Source organism: Marmota flaviventris, chromosome 10, assembly GCF_047511675.1.
Source record: "Marmota flaviventris isolate mMarFla1 chromosome 10, mMarFla1.hap1, whole genome shotgun sequence".
NCBI lineage: Eukaryota > Metazoa > Chordata > Mammalia > Rodentia > Sciuridae > Marmota > Marmota flaviventris.
The window spans coordinates 82935088-82957411 of record NC_092507.1 but is presented as its reverse complement, the minus strand read 5'-3'; the positions used below and the strand labels follow the sequence as shown (position 1 = coordinate 82957411).

The following is a 22324-nucleotide window of genomic DNA, read 5'->3' as shown; positions in this document are numbered from 1 at the left end:
TGCAAATTGTGATAAATGTTATACATATTTATCTGATTATTTATATTTGACCCTATTTCCCTAAAAACTATTGCAAATTCCTTGTGGACAGAGATTGTTTCTGTTCTGCCCTCTAATTTATCTTCAATGTCTAACACATAAAATTTGCTAGACAAAAAGTAGATGATAAATATTTCTGAGTCCTTTCCCTTAGTTTAAGGAGCATCCAGGATCATCCTTCAATATTCTCATTGTTCTTTCTGCCTGTATCCTGATCTTTGCATGGCTAGATTCTTTGCGTGTTTTAGGACTCAGATAAAATGTCTCAGAGAAGCACTCTATGATCTGTTTATTAGGTTTTTCCCCCAGGATCTTCTCTAAGACACCAAAAATTCTCCATGGTTGTGGGGTGATAGTTCTAAAAAGCTCAGGAAGGACATGCCAGTCAGTGTCTGGGGGAGGTACTGGGGCTGGAGACCAGAGACTTAGGTTTGAAATGAGTTTTGCCTCATGCATGTTTTTGGGGTTTCTGTGTCTGCATGCAGAAGTTATTGTTCATGGGGCACTTTTCCAAACATGTAAGACATTTTTTTTTCATGTTAAATATTTCTTACTAGTGTGGCAGTTAGTTACATTAGAAACAAATTTCCTTTCAACTTAAAAAAAAAATTGTACTTGCATGATTTTCTAAAACAAATCTCCTGCTTAGCAGAGAAGACCTAAAGATTGACTTTCAAAATGATGATCATTTTATTCCAATATGTCCTGAACTATGACTCCAAATAGGGTGTTAGATTGCATCAAAATGTAATATTTTATGCCCTGTGCCATACTTTCAGGTAAAAAGGCTTAAAGCAGTCATCCAGGTGTTTCCATATAGAAAGATATTAGGTATCACATTGAATAAATATGGAAAAAATTGATTAATCTACTCCTGTTCCAAATACAGCCTGAATCCTGTGTGCATTTTCTTTTCATATTTATAGCAGTCCCATTTTCCTCATCACCTCATTTTTCTGTTTTCCTTTGCTTCCATCCCATTGTGTGAAGTAATTTTTGTTCCATTTTCCCTCATTGGTTTTTGCCCCTGACATTCTTTGCAACATTTATCCATGAAAGCAGTAGCATTTTGAAGGTGTATTTCAAAAGCAAATTATTTCATTCAAGTCCTCCTAAGGCGTTAGGAGAACCATAGCTCAGGACGCCTTTCTTTATGTATGGTTAATATTTTGTGACATTTTTATAATTCAGAAAGCTCACTTCATCTTTACATCATTTATTATATTGAGCATAAATCAGGTTGATGTTCAGCATAATAATATAATACTCCAGTTCTATACTGCTTTGCAGTTTTCAAAATAGTAAAAACAACATTTTAATAATCTATTTATGCTTTTTCTATTTCAAATAGTTGGGAAGAGCAAATTGGCAGGATGATCATTGGTATTTCTGTTTTATACAAATGAAGAATGAGGCTCACAAGGAGCTAGTAATTTGTCCTAGGTCATTCAGTTAATCTCTGGATTCTAAGGTTAATGATCATTCTGTTTACTATACTGCTGTAGTAGAAAATTCTGTTTTCCTTCAGTATCCTAAACTCTAATGATATGAAATGAAACTGCAAGTGTTTTGTTACGTGCACATATTTGTGTATGTAAATCTTACTTTTTGGTGATTTCATTCCTGTTATCACTCACATTCATTTCTAATTACTTGTATAGTTGATTTCTACTGAATGTGTCTCAGGTGAGTTTTGAACAAGATATTAATTAAACTTTGTAGCAATAAGTTCAGTCATAACTTTATTTGTATGAACTTGTCAATTCATACAGATTATAATAGTTTCATTTAATTTTTTTTTATTTCTCTAATTGCTCAGTAGGCTGAGGCAGGAGGATATCATGTTTAAAGCCAGCCTCAGCAACTTAGCAAAGCCCTGTCTCAAAATTTAAAAAAAAATAAAATGGACTGGGGATGTAGCTCAGTAGTTCAGCACCCCTGGATTTAATCCCTGGTACCAAAAAAGAAAACAAAAATATTTTTATTTCAATTATTTATACAGATTTCATTATTTAGTAATGAGATAAAATCCTTGATTTTATCTTTTACCATTGAAGCGTAAAATAGTTTATGACCTTGTCCTACCTTGGAAGTTTAATAAATGTTGCTAATGGTAACCATATTTCAGAGCTTAAATAGGCTCAGAATGATAAGTAGAAGGGAGAGAGTTATAATTTTTGAACCCACATATTGTTTCATTTATAGACCATGTGATACTTACTCTCTGGGGATTAACTCTGTGAATTTCTAACTGTAAATTTGAAAATAAAACAACACATATCAGTGGAAGGGACCTTATGGTTCATCTAGTCCACTCCCTCATTTTACAGATGAGAAAACTGATACTTAGTCACCACCCTGCCATGGATCACAAAACTAGCTGATAGACAGGCTAAGTTCAGAGCTGAATCTCCTAAATCTCAAGCTAGTGCTGTTTCTAATATGCTGCGTTGCCTCCCACAGCAAGATGCCTCCCATGGGGCCCTGCTTCTTGAAGATGAAGTATATTAAATTCACATTTGGCTGCTAATCATTTTCTCAGCAGCTCTATGGTATTTCATTAACTGCTGCATGTAACACTCTGGCCTTTCACCTGTATTAACTTGAGCTCATTAAACTTGAGGCCAGTAATAAACAGGACTGAACTAATTCTGATATTTTGCTTCATATGTGTTCAGCAATTTTCTAATGGTTTCTACTGTGTGAAACACTTTCCCTTTCACCATTTGTGAAACAAGAAAACATGGAGCGCAGAGTTCAAAAAAGGGAGTGTGCTCTTCTTATCAATCAAAAATATATTAAATACCTATACAAAGCTTTGTGAGGACTACAAAGAAATATGAGTGACAGTGAAACTCAGACCGGTGTTTGAATCCTGGCTCTGCCATTTATTCATGGTGAGAATTGGAACAAATTACCTACTTGTTGGGAATCTGTTTTTTTTTTCCTGTAAATTAATGTGAATATACACATTGCATAGGATTGCAATATAGAAGAGATAATGTATTCGACTTTGCAACAGATCTGTTTATAACAGTGCTCAACAAATGTGCTAATGTTGATGAAGAAGATGATGAAAATGCAATTCCTTCCTTCATATCTACCTGCAGCTATTGTGGAAGAAGTCGATTTTCCCCATGACTCCTCTCCTCCCTCATCATCACTATAGAATAGGAGTGAAGATCCTCAAGAGTGCAAGGGGAAAAAATATAGTTCTGGAAACCCTGCTCAGTTTCTCCTCTCTTTTATGTGTCTTTTGACTAATGAGTAATTCTTTTAAAGCTTATAGCCTATACAGACCCAGTAAAACAAATTCTTAATTTTTAAAGTTGTTTGAGATTCTGACTGAACAGAAGATGGTGAGAAAGGAGAGGTTATTTGCAGAAAGATTACCATTAGATAGGTAGAGGTAGATGCCTGTCAGGGAGAATGGCAGTTTAGAATGGTTTCAGGGAGGAGTCACTGTGTAGCAGTCAGCAGGCTGTGTGGTGGTGAAGATCATGTTGGACCCTTGCTGTGGGAATGTGCAGTCAGTATTGGTTTTCTGTTTTCTTGAATGCCACATATAATAGAATTATCCTGTGAAACAGAACTAATAGGATATCCTTGGTTCTATAAAAGGGAATTTAATATAAGAGTTGGCTTACTTGGTTATAGAGACCAAAATATATCAAATTATGCCTTCTGTAGACAGGAAGATCAGGAAAGCCTGTTTTGTGATTCATTCGGATTCTAAAGTTCAAGTCAGGGGAGGCAATGGTGTAACTCTTTGAGGCTGAAGACTTGAGTACCGAGAGGGTAATGGGTAGGAAATGGCATGATTTCTGGAATCCAAAGGCCCAAAAACCAGGACCTCTGTCTTCAAGGGGAGAAGATGGATATCCCAACTCCAGCTCCAGAAGAGAGAACTTTTCCACTTTTTGTTCTAACTGGGCCAATAACAGATTGGTTGATGCAGACCCACATTGGTGAGGATGATCTTTATCCAGTCCACCAACTCAAGTGCCAGTCACTCTGGAAACACCATCACAGACATACCCAGAAATAATTTCTACCAGTTGTATGGACCATCTCTTAATCCAACCAAGTTGACACATAAAATTATCTGTCACAAAAAAACTTTTTTTAACCACAAAATTTTTATTATTTCTGATCATAAAACCTTAAATAATAATAGTAATCATCTTATAAGTCATGTAGTTTACTTTCTGCTACTATCAGAATCCCATCTCCAATATTCTGGATTATTCTCTTTTCTCTGCCACAGCCATGATCCCATAATCCATCCTTCCTGCTACTTCCACAAGGGTCTGATATTTCCCTATATTCTAAAGAGTAAAATCTAAACCACCTTGCTCAGAATTCAGAGCCCTTCTTATATTTCCCAGATTTATTCCCACTATTCCCCAGTCACTTACTATATTTTAGCCATCTCTGAGCCCAAAAACCACCCTCTAGTTACTTCACTTCATTACTGTATCTCTTGTCCTATATCTCTTAGCACTACAGACTGCTTCCCTCCTTTTGAATCTTTTATCATAGTTTAATTACCTCCTTCACACACACAAAAAAAGCCTTTCTTAATCTCTAGCTGGAATTAATTGTTCATTGCATCTAAGTGACACCAGACTCCATGGATCTCTTCCTCTACTTATCCCATTTCTCCTTATAATCAATTACCTGTGTCATTCAGCTGATTTCGCCCGATCTGTCCTTCTATAGTTACTACAAAATCCCTAGAAATTACATTCTCTAGGTCAGTTCTCCTACTCTCACAAAATTTTGACTCTCCGTCCTCTTACTTTTTATTGGTTTCTATATCTTCAGCTCTATGCCAACCCAATCATGAGGCTTAATCCTATTTCCCTGATTTCTTCCAAATCTTTTACGTCAGCCTGTATGGATGTAGCCGACTTTATTACATAAAGGTCATGGAGAAGAATTTAGATTGCAACAACGCAAACATCTCAAAACAGAAATTGGCTCTCCTTTATCAATATCCTTCAGCTACCAAAGCATCAGACTCTGCTCCTTCAATGTTCTGTGCTCTTTTGTCTCTTTGTGTTTTCCCCTCCCTTCCCCTCTCTCCTCTCCTCTGTTCTTCTGCTTCAATATTCTTCTACATTTCTCTAAGCCCAGTGGTTTGGACCATCTCTTTGTTTTGTTTTCTCCTAAATCATGCCAACAGGGGTGTAGGTCCCGAATCACAAACTAAAGGTGTTGCTATAAAAATTATTTTAAGCAATGATAGTACACCTCTTTAGAGAAACCTGATGATGAGTCATCTAAATGGCATTTAAATATTAAAATAATAATTTTGTCACTGCAGTATCTTTTACTATGAATCAGTCTTCCTCTCAAGGCTACAAGCTGCTTACAAAGAATCATCTCCTGTTCACCCTTGTGGCCCCAGATCCAACACCTACACAGCACATGGCAAAAAGCAAGTCTTAGCAGCAACATTCTTCCTGGCATTCAATTGATGCTAGCTAGAGTCTCTTCTCATGACTTTGACATTATTCCTAATGCAGTTGCATACTCTGTCACTTTACAACAAAATGTGCTCACCTTGCTTTTCACAGAGGAGGTGCCCTACCCTCTTGTAGTATATTAAACAGAGCAGAGGCTTAGCAGTATGGGGCTCCCTGCCACCTCTTCCAGAGTGTCACCCTGCTCTCTCTCTCTTCAACCTGGAGGATTTTCTTCCCTTTTTCTGACCCTCACACCTCCATTGGCACTACTTGCGAAGCCATCTTCACCTCATCCTTCAGAACTTAGCTCAGATGTCATCTCCTCTGCACAATCTCTGACCCTTCAGCCTGGGTTAGATACATATTGTCATTGCTCATATAACAGTCTGTGTCACCTCTGCCACAGCCCTTATCACAGGGTATTGCAGTTGTTATTAACTACAGGCTTTTTAAGGTCACAGACTGTCTTTTATATATACATTTCAAGTGTCTGGCACTTTACAAATGTTTTCTTCTGAATTTATGAATTACAGCAGTTAGGTAGGTATGACATTATTTACTTCGTGTCATTTTGAATATTAAGAGAAACCATATCATTTAATTTCTTTCTGAAAGTAATTTTTTGAGATTATCTGACACTTCAAACATCCAGCAAGATTTTGTATATATTCAAAATATTCATTTGATTATTTGTTACATTTTTTTAAAAATATACTCAGTCTCTGGTGTGTGCTGGATCAAAAACTGTCTAGGATCTCAAATGGGGAAGATGGAAACACTGACTTACATTGAGCAAGATCAATGCTTTGGGCCTCAAGAGGGGTCACTAACACTGGGCAGGAAGGAGAACCAGCAAAGGGGATTACTTTAGACACCATGAGGGCTGTGCTGAAACTAAAAAGCCAGATTGGCCTGCACCAGGTAAAAAGGCAGGGATGGGGCATTCCTAGCAGAGGCAATGCATGAACAAACATAAAAAGACAGAACACAGTACACAATGCAATGTAAGCAGTTAAAGCTGATGGGAATAAATTGGCAGGCATGCATTTGACAAATATTATTCCACTTAATTCTTATACCAACACCGTGCATTAGGTACTGTCATTCTCATTTCATTAATAAGGAAAATTAGTAGCAGAATAGTTAAGTAATTGGCTCATAGTCACACAGCTAATGAGTGCAAAACTGTGATTTTCATGCAAATTCGACTTCTAAATTAGTGCCCTCCACTCTGTGAATGTTGGCTTCCTTACTTTAACGATGAAACATGGACTGTAATTGCTTTGACAGATTCAGACATCATATTTTTGATCAAAAGTTGCATGCTTAAATGTATCTTTTTAAACTAATAGTCATATTTCATATATTTTGCATGTCCAACTCCAATTTGCACCATTGGGTTCCACAGAGCCCTATGATAACACATAGACAATACTTCTGTGTGCCTTACTGTTTTCCCTTGCCCAAATATCACAGTGTCATGAAAGTTTACTTACTTATATCAGTGATTAAACACTATCTGCCTTTTACATATGAGGAAAATCTTAGTTTCTGAATCTAAACCATGCTAAATCTGATTTTGCTGTAAAAATCAGAGTCAAATGTAAGAAACTGATTACCTTTATGAGTGGGCAGAGGGATGAAGTAACTGAATACAGAAAATACAGAAAAAGGACTTCTCGCCCCCACCTCCCATGTGGCACTGAGGCACACCCAGCACACAGAACATTGTGCAGATTACTTCATTTAACCCTATTTTACACAGATTCAGAACCTGTGAACCCAGCCATTGTACCATAATGCCCCCACATTTTTTAAATTTTATATATCCAAAAGTGACTCGAATCACTTTATTGAGTTTTTTTTTAAGATTAGCTCTTTGAAGATTTATTTTCTTAGTTTTTCTGTCCAATTGTTGGATACTAATTTGAGTTCAAGCAGTTTTCCAAAAAGCTTACTATATCATACTTTGAGATAAGTACAATAACTGGGTATACTTGATATATAATTCAATTTGACACTTGCCCTTGCTGAATAGCAAGAGAAATTTATAAAATTAATCACAATGATAACTTACACATACCATATGGAAATTATTTAGCTTTTATTTAATGTAGCACAAAACAATTCCTGGCCAGAAGAGTCATTTGATATTGTATTTGTTGAAAAAAATTTCAAAAGACTGATAAATAATAGTGTAACCATATCTTTTGAAAAAAAAGACCAATTTTTAAATATTGCAAAATATATTCTTTGTATCCATCTTAACCTTCATTCTATCAGTGTATATACGTTCAAAAACATGCATATAAAGAAGATAGGTTGATGGACTGTTCAGGTTTATAATCTTTCTCTCTCTCTCTCTCTCTCTCTCTCTATATATATATATATATATGTAATATAAATATAATATGTATATATACATACATATATAAATGTTTAAATATAATATATTTACATATTACATATATACATATCCTGAAATCCTTTTATCTTCTATTACCACTTAGATATCAAAGTAAGTACTTTTCTTGCTGTTATTGTTTCGAATCAGATAAGAGCATGATTAAGGAAATAGAGCTGATCCATTACAGTACTATAGACTACTGCTATTAGCCAACTTGCTGCCATTCTCATAAAAATTATGCAATTTAAACTGGATGATACCAGTGCCTGCTTCTATTAGAAACAAGAACCCTTTCCTACTTCATAATATGCTCAATTACCTTTAGATTGATCCATGAATAAATTATAATCCAAATAAACTTCTTTACCTTAAAGCTTTGCTGGCTTAAGGTATCATTGTTGATTCATTATGTTGTCACTTTTCTATCGGCAATGTAATGCTTTTTATATCTGGATGGAGACAGTTTTAGCGTGAGATACTGTTATCTTTAAATGAGTAGGATTTAGCTTTTCTGGTGAGAACAAATTCATCAATGATGAATCCCTGGAGAAACTATTGAAACAAAATCACACCATTTCTGAGCTTTGTTCAGTTCATCAGTTACAAAGCAGCTTTTGATAGTCCTAAAGAACTTTTTCCTTTGTTTAAGAAATATAGCATGACGCTCAAAACCTCATGCTTTGAGTTACCGCAGGCTACGACTTTTTCTGTAAGAAAATAATGAATGAAGAGGAAAAACTCCTGCTGCTGCCTCTGTCAGACCCTGCTGCTTCTCCTCCTTCAATGGGAAATCAATTAACTGTATGTTCAGGCAGAGATTTGAACTAAATGCTTTATTAATCATCACTGATTGCACACATACACAGTGGCCAACTATGCGTTTATCCTTGCTCTTTCTTAGCTTTATTTGGCTTTGGGTTTTGTTTATTTGTTCATTTGTTTTGGCAAGATCAGAACATGCCTAAATATAGCATGCAGAAAGGTGATCCTTTGCTAGAGAAATGAATTGATTTTCTACATTTTTGGAAATTTTAACTTTAAAAAAAAAATTAGTACCCCTAAATCCTACTACTACATCATTACACACAAATTTTTTAAACTGCTTAATTTTTCATACTAATGAGTCATTCAAAATGCCTATGGCAGTCTTGATGTTTTGGAAGATAGCCCTTAGCCTCTGGAATCTCCACATGGCAGTGAGCAATTAAACATGAACCCAGTTTGATTTGGAGATGTATGGTGGAAGGTTGAGAAAGCAATCAATATTTTGTGTATGTGTACTTTCAACTTAAGAAAAATTGGGCCACAGCATTCTTTTATTTCTTTGATTCTTCTAATTAATGTTCAAAGAAATTCCAGTAGGAATATTTATGTTAAACTTGGAGCCTCTTCTTAGGACTGATTATTAAAGGTTAGTACCTTAGAATAATAGCACTGTTAGCCAAATCAAGACTGCATAGTATAATTTATATATGACAAATATGGTCAACTAGTGCAAATAATTGCAGAATATATTAAGATGTTAGAGATTATCCTGGCTGTTTTCCATTCAACATCAAGGGATTTTCAAATACTTGTCATCATCATCATCATCACTGTTTTTTATAATAATTTGAAATAAAGGTTTATATTTAACAACATTGTTTCTCCCCATTTGGATAAATAATAAGCCTAATGTATGTGTAAGGAAGATGGATCCAAAAGTTACAAGAAATATTTCTTTGGAACAGCTTTTGCAAATTCAGGTGGAATTAGATGTTGTTAAGTGAACTGTGGCCCTATCAGGAAAACAAGATAATGGTTCATAAGGGGACTTATTAACATGAGGATCTGCTAGAACCAGAGGTCATGTGTTTAAACACTTAACTATTCTTGATAATCTTCAAGAAAATAAGGTTATAATGTATAAGAGAAGGGTGGAGAGAGTGACATTCTGGCAGGACTTATATCATGTGGACATGAGATGTTGTCTAGACACACAAGGAAACATTTCTTCAGCACAAGGCACAATCCCTAACACCTCTCCTGCCCAGGTAAAAGTCATTTCATAAGAAGACACTTCAAACAAGTGTTATCATTTCTATATTCAAGTGACTAACATAGAATAAGTATTGAGGATTTATTTTATGCTTTTAACATGTCAGTAGCACTTATTTTATGATAAAGTAGAAACAAAATACTCTCCCCCTACATCATATTATTTCATATTACTGTATCCATAAAATATTATAATTTAGGAAAGCATTATTAAAGGATAGAGACAAAGTACACATTTCTAATCTAATTGTATATAAATTAATTTGGTATTCAGAACATTGTTTCCATTTTCATGACTTGTTGACATAATTAGGGTGAATTGATGATAGAAGTTACAAGCTTTGATGTTTCCACATAAATATGTTCTTGGCTAATACAAAAGTACAGTTGCAGTTTGCCTTGATTGGAACATGGTTTAAGTTTAGTTTACCTACTCTACTGAGATCTCCAGAGGACTGGAGAACTCATTTTCCTGGGGCAGTATTCAGCCTGGCAAGTGGAGGCCAGCATTTTGAAACAAGTGTGATTTTTTTTCACCAAAGTACTTGCTAGGTCAGAGATCAGGATGACCTTGGAGTGCTGTAGTTTTCCAAACCTCCATCAGCTAGATAAATGGGCTTTATTCTACAGGAACAAGAGTGTTTTTGCAGTCTTTTAAAAGAGACCTAGCATTTCCAGGTTACAGCCTGACAGGAAACATTTGGAATTCAGTGGTGTCTATCACCAGCCGTATGTGTCAGTAAAAGTGAAGATCAAAGGTTCTAAAGGAGGGGAAGGACAAAGTGAAGAGGAGATAATTGTGGGATAATGAATGGTATGAGGGCATTTTCGTGTTAACTTGAAACCACTTAGCATTTTTCCATGACGCCCAGGTATCTTTCTAAATGAACTTTGTAAAGTACAATTGAATAACCTTGAGATTTAAAGCTGTGATGTGATTTTGAATACTGATGGAGTTTGTTTAAGGACCATGATATATCCTCTGCTTTTCATTTTTATTTTTACTTCTTTTACGCAAAATAACATTTATTTTCTGTACAGAGAAGTCAATATTTTTATCATTTTGTTCTTCAGCTATTCCAGTAAATTGCAATCGGCATTAGTTACAGTCTTTAAAGAAATGTGTAAGAATTTGAGCACAATAAAATAGAGATACAGATTAGAACTTTGGCACGGTAACTTTGCTATTGACAAAAACATTTATCAGGAACTACACTGTGTCTATATCGTGTGAAAAACCTGATGAGCGGGAAAAACCCATCAATAGGTTTCGCCTTCTGTCTATACAAACCAAACAAATGATTTAACTAATAGCTATTGTTTTAAGTGAATGGATTTGATTTGCCATTGTGAACTTTATTCCATTTAGAAATGCATTTTAATTAACATTTGCATCTAACACATAAATATCGGTAAAGATATTTTTTGTGTGTGTTCTTTTAATAACTAATGGAATCTAATACCTAGACGCCTAGTAGTCTGAGAGTGAGTGAAGTCCTTGTTACAGTAGACATGAAACCATCCCCAAGTATAAAATTGTTTCTTCATATGTGTATGTGTTTATATTCACTCATTTTTATCTTCCATGTTGTTTTGTTTTGTTTTTTAATACTGAGAATTAAGACCTAAGGCCAAGTACTTCACCACTGAGCTACATCCCCAGCCCTTTTAAAAATTTTTTATTTTAAGACAGGGTCTTGCTAAATTGTCCAGACTGCCCTTGGACTTGTAATCCTCCTACTTCAGCCTTCTGAAGAGCTGGGATTAGAGGTGTACACCAACACATGGCCTAACGTGTTTTTTTAATTTCATGTTTCCCTTTAGAAACTGCCCAGCTTTGGACCTTTTCTTGAACAGCGCAAGAAAATCATAGCAGAGAACAAGATTAGACAGAAAGAGCAAAACGCAGCTTTCTCACCACTTGAGAGAAAATGTTTTATACCCAAAAGGCCTATACCTACCATCAAGGTAAAACTTAAACCAAATATATGTCTATCATACTGTTTAAATATGATTTAAATGTTTATTTCCTCCTTAAATGTACCACTAATGTTTTAAAAGTATTCTGAAAGTTTTTAAGATTTTGTCTGTAGTGAAAATATTTAAATTATAGAATGACATCTTTGATTTATATATTTTATACTTTTATTTGCATATTTTGTACTTTTTTACAGCACGGTCAGGTATGTGTTCAATGGAATTTTTTATGTATTAAACATGTCAGGAGATTTTAATGTCAATTGTCTTCTCACAGTCAATTAAAATTACTGTAACCCACAGTAATTTTAACATCAAGAAACACCAAGAAATCTCTTATTAGTCATGCAAAACAGCTAACTTATCAGTACATAACATCAATATCAATATGGTAATTTATATTTTGGAAACATTTTCTCTGGTTTAGCCTCAGGAAAACCTGTACATTGATGTGGGTCTCAGAGATTATTGTCTGGGTAAAACAAAAATTATCATGAAGACAGAATGGTGTGTGTATGTTACCTTTCCTGATTTTTGCATTAAACTTTTGATTTTAAGAGAAATGTAGGTTCACAATCAGTTGTAATAAATAATGCAGAGAGGTCTCAGGTACCCTTTATTTAGCTCCCTGCCCACATTTTGCAGTGGGGGTTTGATATCACAACTAGTAGGTTGACCCTGACACAACCACCAACCCTATTCAGGTTTCTCCACTTTACTTTGTGAGTGTGTGTGTGTGTGTGTGTGTGTTTAGTTCTGTGTAATTTTGTCACATACTTAAATTTATGTATCCACAACCACAGTCAAGATACAAAACTGTCACATCACCATGGAATCCCTCAGCTGTTCTCTGGGAGTCACGCCCACAAGTCCTGCCTCCTCCAAGATGGCATTCGTTAAAACAGTTATAGTGAAGAAAGGGTGTATTCTGTCCTAAGCCACCATCACTAAAATGAGGACCTCAGTGAAGGAAATTGATTCTTCTGGGTTTGCTGATAGCTCTGTTGCCAGCTGCAGAGCTCACCCTTGGTGCTATCAAGCAGACCTCATGGATACTCATTTTTCCTGAGAGTCCAGTGGAGACAAGGTGCCTGAAAAGTTCCCTCCATGTATGGGGGAGAATGGATCCTGTGCTAGAAACGGTAGAGGTTAGGTTTGATGTTGCAAAATTGAAGCAATGCAGAGTGCTGAAAGTGAAAGGGAAGTTGTCCACAAGCTACCACATTTCAATGCCATAATTCCAAGTAAAGTGAACACTTGGGACCTTCTGGCAGCATAATCTCCCCCAACTAGTCTCTTGAGCTGTTCCTGTTAGTTGTGTACTACGAAAAGGACGAATAGAACAATGAGAAGAGAAGACCACATACTACTGGCCATCACATGCTGCGGGACTTGGGGTTTGGTGGAAATTCTCACAGCTGTCACTCTTCTTACTTCATTTGAGTGAAATGTAAGATTTCCACATCTAGGAACCCTTTCCTCTTGTATAGGTATTTCAAAAGGAAGATATTATTTATGTTTGAAATAAAAGAAGTACTAATTGACTATTAACAATTTTTGACCTTTTCCATTCCCCTCACACTTAAAGGAATGTGTTGATAACCCAGAAGTAAAACAGAAACAGAACAAACAGAAAACCTCCTGTGGTTGAATGAAAGCTGGTAGATTATATCCCTCCCCACCCCACCCCCCTCCCACAAAAAAACAAAGTCAAACACAGAAGAAATTTTGTAAAAAATGAGAAGTCAGGAAAGCAAGTGAAGCTGTTTAAAAGTGTCAAAGAGAAAGAGAGATTCTTCTTAGACATGGTTCAGGTTCACCTTCTTGTCCTGGGCTGTCTCAACTTAGAGGTTATCTAGAGTGAGTATCCTTGGTGTCACGTGCCACAGGGGCCTCAGGACATGGTGAATGCTACAGTGCCTAGGACCACATCGTGCCTGCAGATGAAGTGGCAGCTGTGGCAGGTTTCCTGTGCTCGGTGGGTGTTCTATGACCTTGGCCCTCTCCCGAGTGTCCATATCCATCCCACCTGTTGCCAGTCCGGGACAGATGGTGTGCCTTGTCAGAAAACACAAGAGCGGCCAACCATGCTGGAGTTTTCTGGGGTGGGACATTTTCGATTTTTTGTAAGTGCAGTTATCTTCTTGGAAAATGAAGAATTAAATTTACTATAACAAATGCTCACTTCATCTTGCTTTCTATAAACCTTTGTGGAAGATGGCCTGTGTTTTAGAGGAAGAAAACAAGTGAGAATTGGGACAAGTGGGTTTTGGGGCACTTATACTACTAGTCACTTGATTTGAACTGGTTATCTAACAAGAGACTTGTAAAATTAAACCATTGAACAGGAAATCTCTTTCCCTTTCCTCCTTTCAGTCATTTATTTGCTTTTGTTTTCATATTAGAAGCATAAATATTAATATAAAATAACCATCATCCATCTAAACTTAACCACAATTAAAATTTAGATTTATAAATTTCTAGACTTTTTCCTATACCTAAGTGTAATGTTTTAAAACAAACAATGTTGATTCTCCTAGTCTTAACTATTTAACATAAAAATCACAGGTATATATTGCTCTCTTTTTACATAACTTTATTTCATAAATCAATATATTATTGTTAATTTTTAAATAAACATTGTGGAACATGTGGATTGTTTCCAAAATTGATACAAAAAATACTATTATAACTATCATTCTACAGAAATTTTTGTAGACTTCTGATTGTTTTCTTAAAAGTAATTATAATATTATAATATAAGAAATTATGATATTATAAGTAGTAATATTAGGGCTTTTTATAAAATATCATCAAATTATTCTCCAGGAAGGGTGTACAAATTTACATTCATTTCAAATATGTAAGGGACATTTCATTAGCAACAAACTTATTATTAACTAATATAAAGATCAAAATTACTTTATATATTTTTTTTAGAATTTTGAATATCTACATACTGGTAGCTTGACATTCTTTTATGTATATTTTGATCATTTTTTCTTTTGTGCTTTGAACAATTTTCTGTTGAAATATTTGTCTTATAAATTTTACAGACTTTTTATATTTTTAAAAATCATAGCACTTTGTAAAATGTTTCAAATATATTTCTAAGATTATCATTTGTCTCATAATTTGTATCATGGTAATTTTATGTCTGTGCAAAGAAGTCTTAATTTTATAAATTTTATAATAATTTCCAGTAGAATCTTATCTTTTTTTCATTCTTTATTGATTTGCTGAGTATAGCCTTTTCTACAATAATATTGAATAAATATTCACCCTATTTCTTTCAAGATTTTAATATTTATATTTGACCACTTAATTAATCTCTAATTTATTGCTCTAAGGTATTAATTAATGGTTATAAGTTAATTTTTCCCAAAATACATAGATAATAATTCCAGGACTTCAGTAGTTTCATTTTAAAGTGATCCCTTTCATCTCCCAAATTATGATTTAATGACAAAAAAAATTGTAATAACTTGCATCACTTGCTTTATTTTTTTTGCATCACTTGCTGTGATTTTTTTAAAATTTTCAATTTCTGAAAGTTTGCTTAAATTTTTCAAGGGTGAATCAAAAATCAATTAGATAAAGTTCTAATGAGAATAGTCAATTTCTATAAAAAAAAGTTTATGCTACTATTGTTTGTTCAATAATAAATAGATCAATTAAAACTTTACAAATAAAACTTTCCAGTGAAATCCAGAATCCTGGGCTAAAACACACTATGGTATTTTCAACCAAGACCTAACACTTGAAAAAGTGTTTCTTGTACTGTGACTCTTCCCTTTAAAATATGTTCTAGAAGTCTGTTTTCTTCTTCATATTGACTAGATAGACAAGGCAGGAGGAGGTGGACCCTGGGGAGAAGAGACACACCCTGTAGCCTCCTGGGACAGAAGGAGAAGCAGGTTGGGAGAGTAGGAGAGGATGGGGGAGTCCATGGTGCTGGGGTCTCTGTCCATCCCTCCACTTCCTTCTCTCTGTGGATCTTCCTCTGTGACTCTTCTCAAGTTTTACTATAATGATGGTGCAAGAGTTCCCCAGCTTGCATGTCTTTTCTGTGCTTAAGACTTGGATCATCCATGGTCTTCTATATCACCGTTCCTCCAACTTTTATAAAGCATTTGTTTTTAAGTGAAGATCTGGTTGTTTTGCATTGCTTAAATTTTTCCTGTCATAGCCATGATCTCACTCCTTATGTAACCTTTAGACCCATCATGTTTGATATTACTCTGGTTTAGAAAGCAGCTTCAGTAAAACAGTGAAAAGTAGAACTAGGAAGTAGGTGGTAAACTGAAGATTGAAGAGAGGCTGAGAAGTAATGGCCGTGTGTGGAATACTTTCTTAACTTGAGAAAGACCAGAAGACACTGATGAGAAGAGGAGACAGGAAAAGTTTGGTTTGTATATATGACAATAATCTACGCTTATCCGTGTTTATATGCCAGCAGACAACAGCTGAAGCTGCCAGAAAGGGTGAGATTAAAGATGTTGTATCCTGACAATTAGAACAGGAATGGAGTCCAGGCATAACCTTAAGCCATCTTGTATAAGTGGTGTGTTTTTAATGTGTTTTCTGTTGCTGTAACAAAATATCTGAGGCCATGTAATTTATAGATACTAGAAGTTTTTGGCTTACTGTGCTGGAGGCTGTGAAGTTGAAGAGCCTGGCACCAACATCTGGTGAGGGCCTTCTTCTTGCATCCTAACATGGTGGAGGCTGCTAGCCTGCTAGCTTGGGTCTCTCTTTGCCTTCTTATAAAGACATTAAGGCTGTCAGGGAGCCCACTCTTATGACCTCACCTAGTCCTAATTACCTCCCAAAGGGCCCACCTCCAAATGCCATTAACATAAAAATGTGTTAAATTAAGGAGTTAAATTTAATCTTAATTTAAGGAGCTAAATTTCCAGCACATGAATAACATTTGAGGGACACATTCAAAGCATAGCAAAGAGGGACTAAACTAAATTTGGATTTATTTTATCTGTGAAATACTCATATTTAAAGAAAGTGATCAGGAAAAAAGTCTTAAGAAACTATTTTCCTCCTTAAAATTCAAAGAGAAGTTTGTAAGGTTTTAGCAGATTACATTTATGTTCAAGGAGTTTTCTAAATCAAGCCCAGGACTACTCGGTCACACTGCCTGTGTTAGAACTATGGCATTGTCTTTTAGTAGAGCTCAGTTACCTCATCTGTGAAATGGAGATAATAAAAGAATCTGCCTCATAGGGTTACAAATCAGATAATGTTTGAAGTGCTTTTAGCTTGCACCTAATATGTCCTAAGTAGTTGTTTCTTTGTCTTAGTTATAATGTAGGAAGGGACAGGTTACAAGGGATAGCAAGTTAAGTGACCATCTGTTTTCATTCTGTCCATTAAAATGGACTCAAGAATGATGAGAATACATGTGGCTCTGGAGGTCAACCAAGTTGGAAATTGCGGTATGCTATTGCATTTGGTGAGTGCATGGTGGTAGAGACAGATGAAATTGAAAGCCTTATTCATTCTTACGCCAAGATTTCAAATTCATATTGAAGGATGAGGGACTAACTTAGTTAAGACTAAGAGGATTATCAGGACTAGATTCCTTATGGTTCCACTGAGATAAAGAAAACATAACACCTCAGGGTTTTGTTCTTCGTGCCTTTGAGTTTAATGGAGTTTTTCGGTGGGGGATAAAAATTTTAGATTTGTGGATATTGGAATTGACAAACTCAAAAGAAAGTTGTGGGAGTATGCTGGAAGACACAAGGAGAACGAACTAACATTTCAACAGCCTACTGTGTGCCAGACATGAGAGAGAATCTTCACATATATTTTCTTATTTGTCACTTAGCCTAATCCCCTATGAGAAGATAATGATGTCTGGGGAAGAAATAAGAAAAAAAATGATCATAGAAGTGTAACCAGATGATGGCATAGAGTTAAAAAAAAAAAAGGAGAAGAAAGAAAAGGAAGTCTTAAGAAGGAGGACCTGGTCCACAGGGTCAGAAAGCACCAGCTTTTCTACCAAGGATGTATTGTGTTTCCTATTGTCGTCCCTTGTGCAGTCAGGGAGATTCCCACCTCTCACTAAAGCTTCGTTGAGCCCACCACTGTGCCAGCACAGTCACTGGTACTGGCAGTCCAGCAGTGAGCAACACCCTTGCTGTGTGGGGCTTGCATTTCAGTAGTCAGGAACAGACAGTGATAAATAAGAAAGTGAACACACAATATGCCAGATGGTGACAAGTGTTGGAGTGGAATTCAGCAGGATTAGGAAAACAGAAATCCCTAGAGAGACTGGTCAGGAGCCCTTGCCTGCTTCAAGGGCACTTAAGTCCACACCTGGTAAAGTAGGGGATGGACGAAGTGGACATCTGGAGGAAGAGCGTCCATGCAGATGGAACAGAAAATGTGAACACATGAAACAGGAAACCCCTTAGCAAGAATCCATCCAGGCTTTTTGAAAGGGAGAATGTAAAGGATGCCTCATTTTTGCAAGAGATCTCTCTGGCTGCAGTGTGGATACAAGAGCCAAGGCAGGCAAGGACAGAAGCAGGGAGACCAGTGAGAAGGCTTTTGTGACAATCCAGGCAAGAGATTGGCAGGAAGGCGAATAAGTGGGAGATAATGTCAGAGGCCTGGACGGCATTGTTTTATATGAAAGGAGTGTGTGGAAGCATCATGTACAGGGCAGTTCTGTTCAAATGGAAGCAGCCATGCTTCTTGTCATATTTGTACAAGTCCCCTGCCCTTCACCCATTACTTCAGACCCATCTGGATGATGTGACCATGCCGTTGTTCAGGTCCCATTGAAATTAACAGTCACACTCCTGTAAGGGTATTTCTTTCTGTTTGTGCCCCAGACCTTACTTCTTGTCTCCCCATTGTTATTTTTCCCAGCAGACACCCAGGCACCTCACGCATTTCCTCCTGGGGCTTCACGGTCCCTCTTGTGTTCTCCCCACAGTGTTTCCTCCTGCCTTTCTCCTAGAGGGTCTGGGCTGCTTCTGTTCATGTTTAATGCTTTCTCCATCCACCCATCTGCTTGCTTCTTTCTTCCCTCCTCCATACTGGGTTTTTCTGGTTTAAGCTCCATATAAGGCTGTTTTCCCTCTCAGCCACCACAGTATGTCATTCCCCACCTGCTACAGAGAGAGCCCCAGTGGCCCAGGAAGTTCACTACGCCCCTCTTGTCTGAACAAGCTTTGGAGCCACATGTTCAAGTTTCTAAGCTCCCCCATCTTCCCTGGTTACAAAAGTGATGATATTTTTAAGCCAGCCATGCTCAATAGAGCTTACCTTTTGTTCTATTTTGCTTTCAAATGCCTCCAATATGATTTAATGGTCTATTGCCTCAGAGGCAGGCAATTTCAATACCAGCGAGTATTTATTGAGTATTGGTTATGTGGCCAGTGGGGTGCTGAGGACCGTGGACGGTGGGAGACCCCAAAGGTACACCAGGCATGGTCCAAGCTCAGGGATTTTTTGTAATCACCATGGAGATGTACCACTAACATTTATTTATTATGCCCTCCCTGCAACCCAGGAATGGTGCTAGAAACTAGAAATACAGCATGAATTTTAAAAAGAAAGGAATCTATCCTGATGGAACACATAGTCTAGCAAGGGAGAAAGACACATGTTAAAAATTATTTACAGTTCAATCAAATATGTACAAAATGCTCTGGGAAAACACAGGAGTGAAAGGGATTAGTTCTGCCTCGGGTAATTGTGGAAAGCTTCACAGAGATGGTGATATTTAAAATGGAGTTTAATAAATTAGTGTTAATTAAGCAGAGAATTAATAATAAAAGCTAATATTTATTGAGTTCTTATGAGGTTTTAAGCACTGCTATGTGCTTGTAAATTAGCTTATGTAAGCCTTACAATAACCCTATGAGATACTTGTTTTATTTCTATTTTACTGATTAAGCAATTGACAAACAGAGAGGTTAAATAACTTGCCCAAGGTCACACAGCTAGGAAGATATCAAAGACAAGATTTGCTTCCGAGTCTAACTCTAGAACCTGGACCATTTTAAACACTATCCTATGCTGTCTTTCACGTGTTGGTGGTGGTGGGGGGGTGGCATTTCAATCAAATCAGCATGTTTGCAAATTATATATTCAAACATTCTTGTAATAACATGCAGCCACAGGACCTTAAATCCATGCACAATCTGTGGATCAAGGAGGCAGTGGTGTCAAAGTGGCAAACTTATTCTTTTGTTCACAGGAATTCAGAGAACAGACAGAGCAGAGAAGTGATAATGAGGAATGCGACTCAGTTAATTTGATCGGCCTTAACATAGTATAAAAGAGCAAGGAGGCAACCCATGAAACCACTAATAATTCCAGCAGGAATATCAAGGGGGCTTATTCCCAAAGCCACATGATAACTAGGGTCCTTGAGAACCCAAGGTCCTTGCACCGTGCCGTTCTGCTTCTCCTTGTTCCCTGGAAGCTAGGAAACTGGCCTCAGGGGCCCTCAATCCTACCCAGGGAATGATCAAGGCCCAGGGCACAGCCTGGCATCCAGGTAGTTTCCTCCTTCTCTCCTTCATTTCTTGGTTTCCATTGCATAGTGACATAGCGTGTGTCATTCTTGTTATTGTGTTCTGAAGCTACCAAGTCTGTAAAGGAAACAGAAAGAAAAAGATTCTGATGAAGGAAAAGATAGAAGAACCAGTGTTGGAAGGCTGCAGGGGGAATATAAGACAAAAGAAAACTGGGACTAGCCTCCTGCAATGAAGATAAAGGGTCCCTTCTACCCAGGACATATCCCACAGGTGCACCTGTGCTAGAGCAAAGAAAGCAGGGAGTGCCTCCTTCAGGAAGGACTAGCGTCCCCTCCTAAGACAGCTGAAGCGACAGTGAGCACATTTGGCCCAGCTAAATAAGAAACGTGCTTTATTCCCAGGCAGCATATAACACAGACTTGAGAGTCTGCCAAGACTTATAAAGTCCCTCGAATGCTTCCCACTTCTGTTGATATATATGAGAATGAATTCTCAATCTCTTTATGAAGCCAAGGATGTATCTCTAACGTCTTCAAATTTCTGGGTAGGAAAATGAATGGTTTAGGGGCACTAGTGATGTTTTCATCTCTTCTTCCTGCTGCTCCTCCTAAGAGATGGACTGCATCTCATAAGACTGGCAGGACAGTGTTGGCAGGAGACCAGTCAGCCTGATGGAGTGGTTTATTATTTCAATTGAATTGTGAAAGGAAGGAGGAAAGTACTCAGATCAAACTGTAAGACCATATTAGATACTATGGAGCATAAAGGGAATGGTGTGGAAAGAAAAATAGTGGAAGACTCGCCCAGCAATTTTCAGAAGATACTAGAGAAATGAGCTGGGGGCAGCATTCATATTCTCAGTTGTCTCTATACCAACCAATAGCAGATGACAATTTACCAAACTGAACTTTAAAAATGTAACCGAATTTGGTCAAAATAATCTCTTAAATCTTTGGAGGGTGTGTTGAGATGTGATTCCTCACTGGAATATGGCAAGGGAAAGGTATATGTTACTTATTATAAGTAGGTCTCATGGAAGGGGGCGGGGCAGGGAGGTATAAGTCAAAAAGATGAATGCAGACATCGAACTACATAAACCCGGGAGTGAAGTATGGAGGAAGCAGCTGCAGGAAAGTGAAATGAAAGAAAAACAGAAATGTTGTCCTGAGACTATCATCAGAGACCCCGTAACCAGATGGTTAATATGGACAGGCAAGATAGAAGAGCCACGTAAGCCTTTATAGACTTCAGATGAGAATTCCACTCCACTGAAAGCAAAACATCTGAAAAAATTATTGAATAGCCTTTTTTTTCTGGAAATTTAATTTCACGAGAGAGAGAGAGGACTCTGGCTGCACTGGCTGATTGCTGGCTCCTTAGAAGAATCTAGGGGAAATGGTAGAGACAGGAATTTGGAGGGAAAGTAACCATCCCATGTTACCTTAAAGTTTATTAGACCAAGGAAGGGAAGTCTGCACTTATGTCCCTCATGTAGAAAATCTAGTTTCTGGAACTTCAATGCTGAAAGTTCATAAGCCCACAGTCAACAACTCTAACCTGGAGATGGATCCAGATAAGAGAAGATGTCCATTAAAATTTGATGACATCCTCACTGTTGCCCAAACAGTAAGAAAAACATAAAACATTTAGATAACTCAGTGCTCAATGGTTATGCAAAAAAAAAAAAAAAGATGATATCACATTACCAAGCATGAATTCAAAATCATGGCCTTGAGATTCAAGGATGGGACAGAAGTGCTAAAGCTTCAAGTGAATTGAGTTTGGAGGAAATATGAGGAAAAATAGAAATTTTATTTTTGTCTATTAAGACAAAAAAAAATGCACCCACTACTTAGAACAGATGCTATATTGTTAAATTA

At 36.8% G+C, this 22324-nt stretch overlaps 1 protein-coding gene across 1 annotated transcript in view; it reads left to right on the top strand.

Annotated features, from left to right (window-relative positions):
- Positions 1 to 22324, top strand: part of Dpyd (dihydropyrimidine dehydrogenase) — a 798929-nt gene that overhangs the window by 761792 nt on the left and 14813 nt on the right. The window contains exon 21 of the mRNA XM_027935067.3: positions 11779 to 11922. Within this exon, the coding sequence (XP_027790868.1) occupies positions 11779 to 11922 (144 nt within the window). The remainder of the gene's footprint in view (positions 1 to 11778; positions 11923 to 22324) is intronic.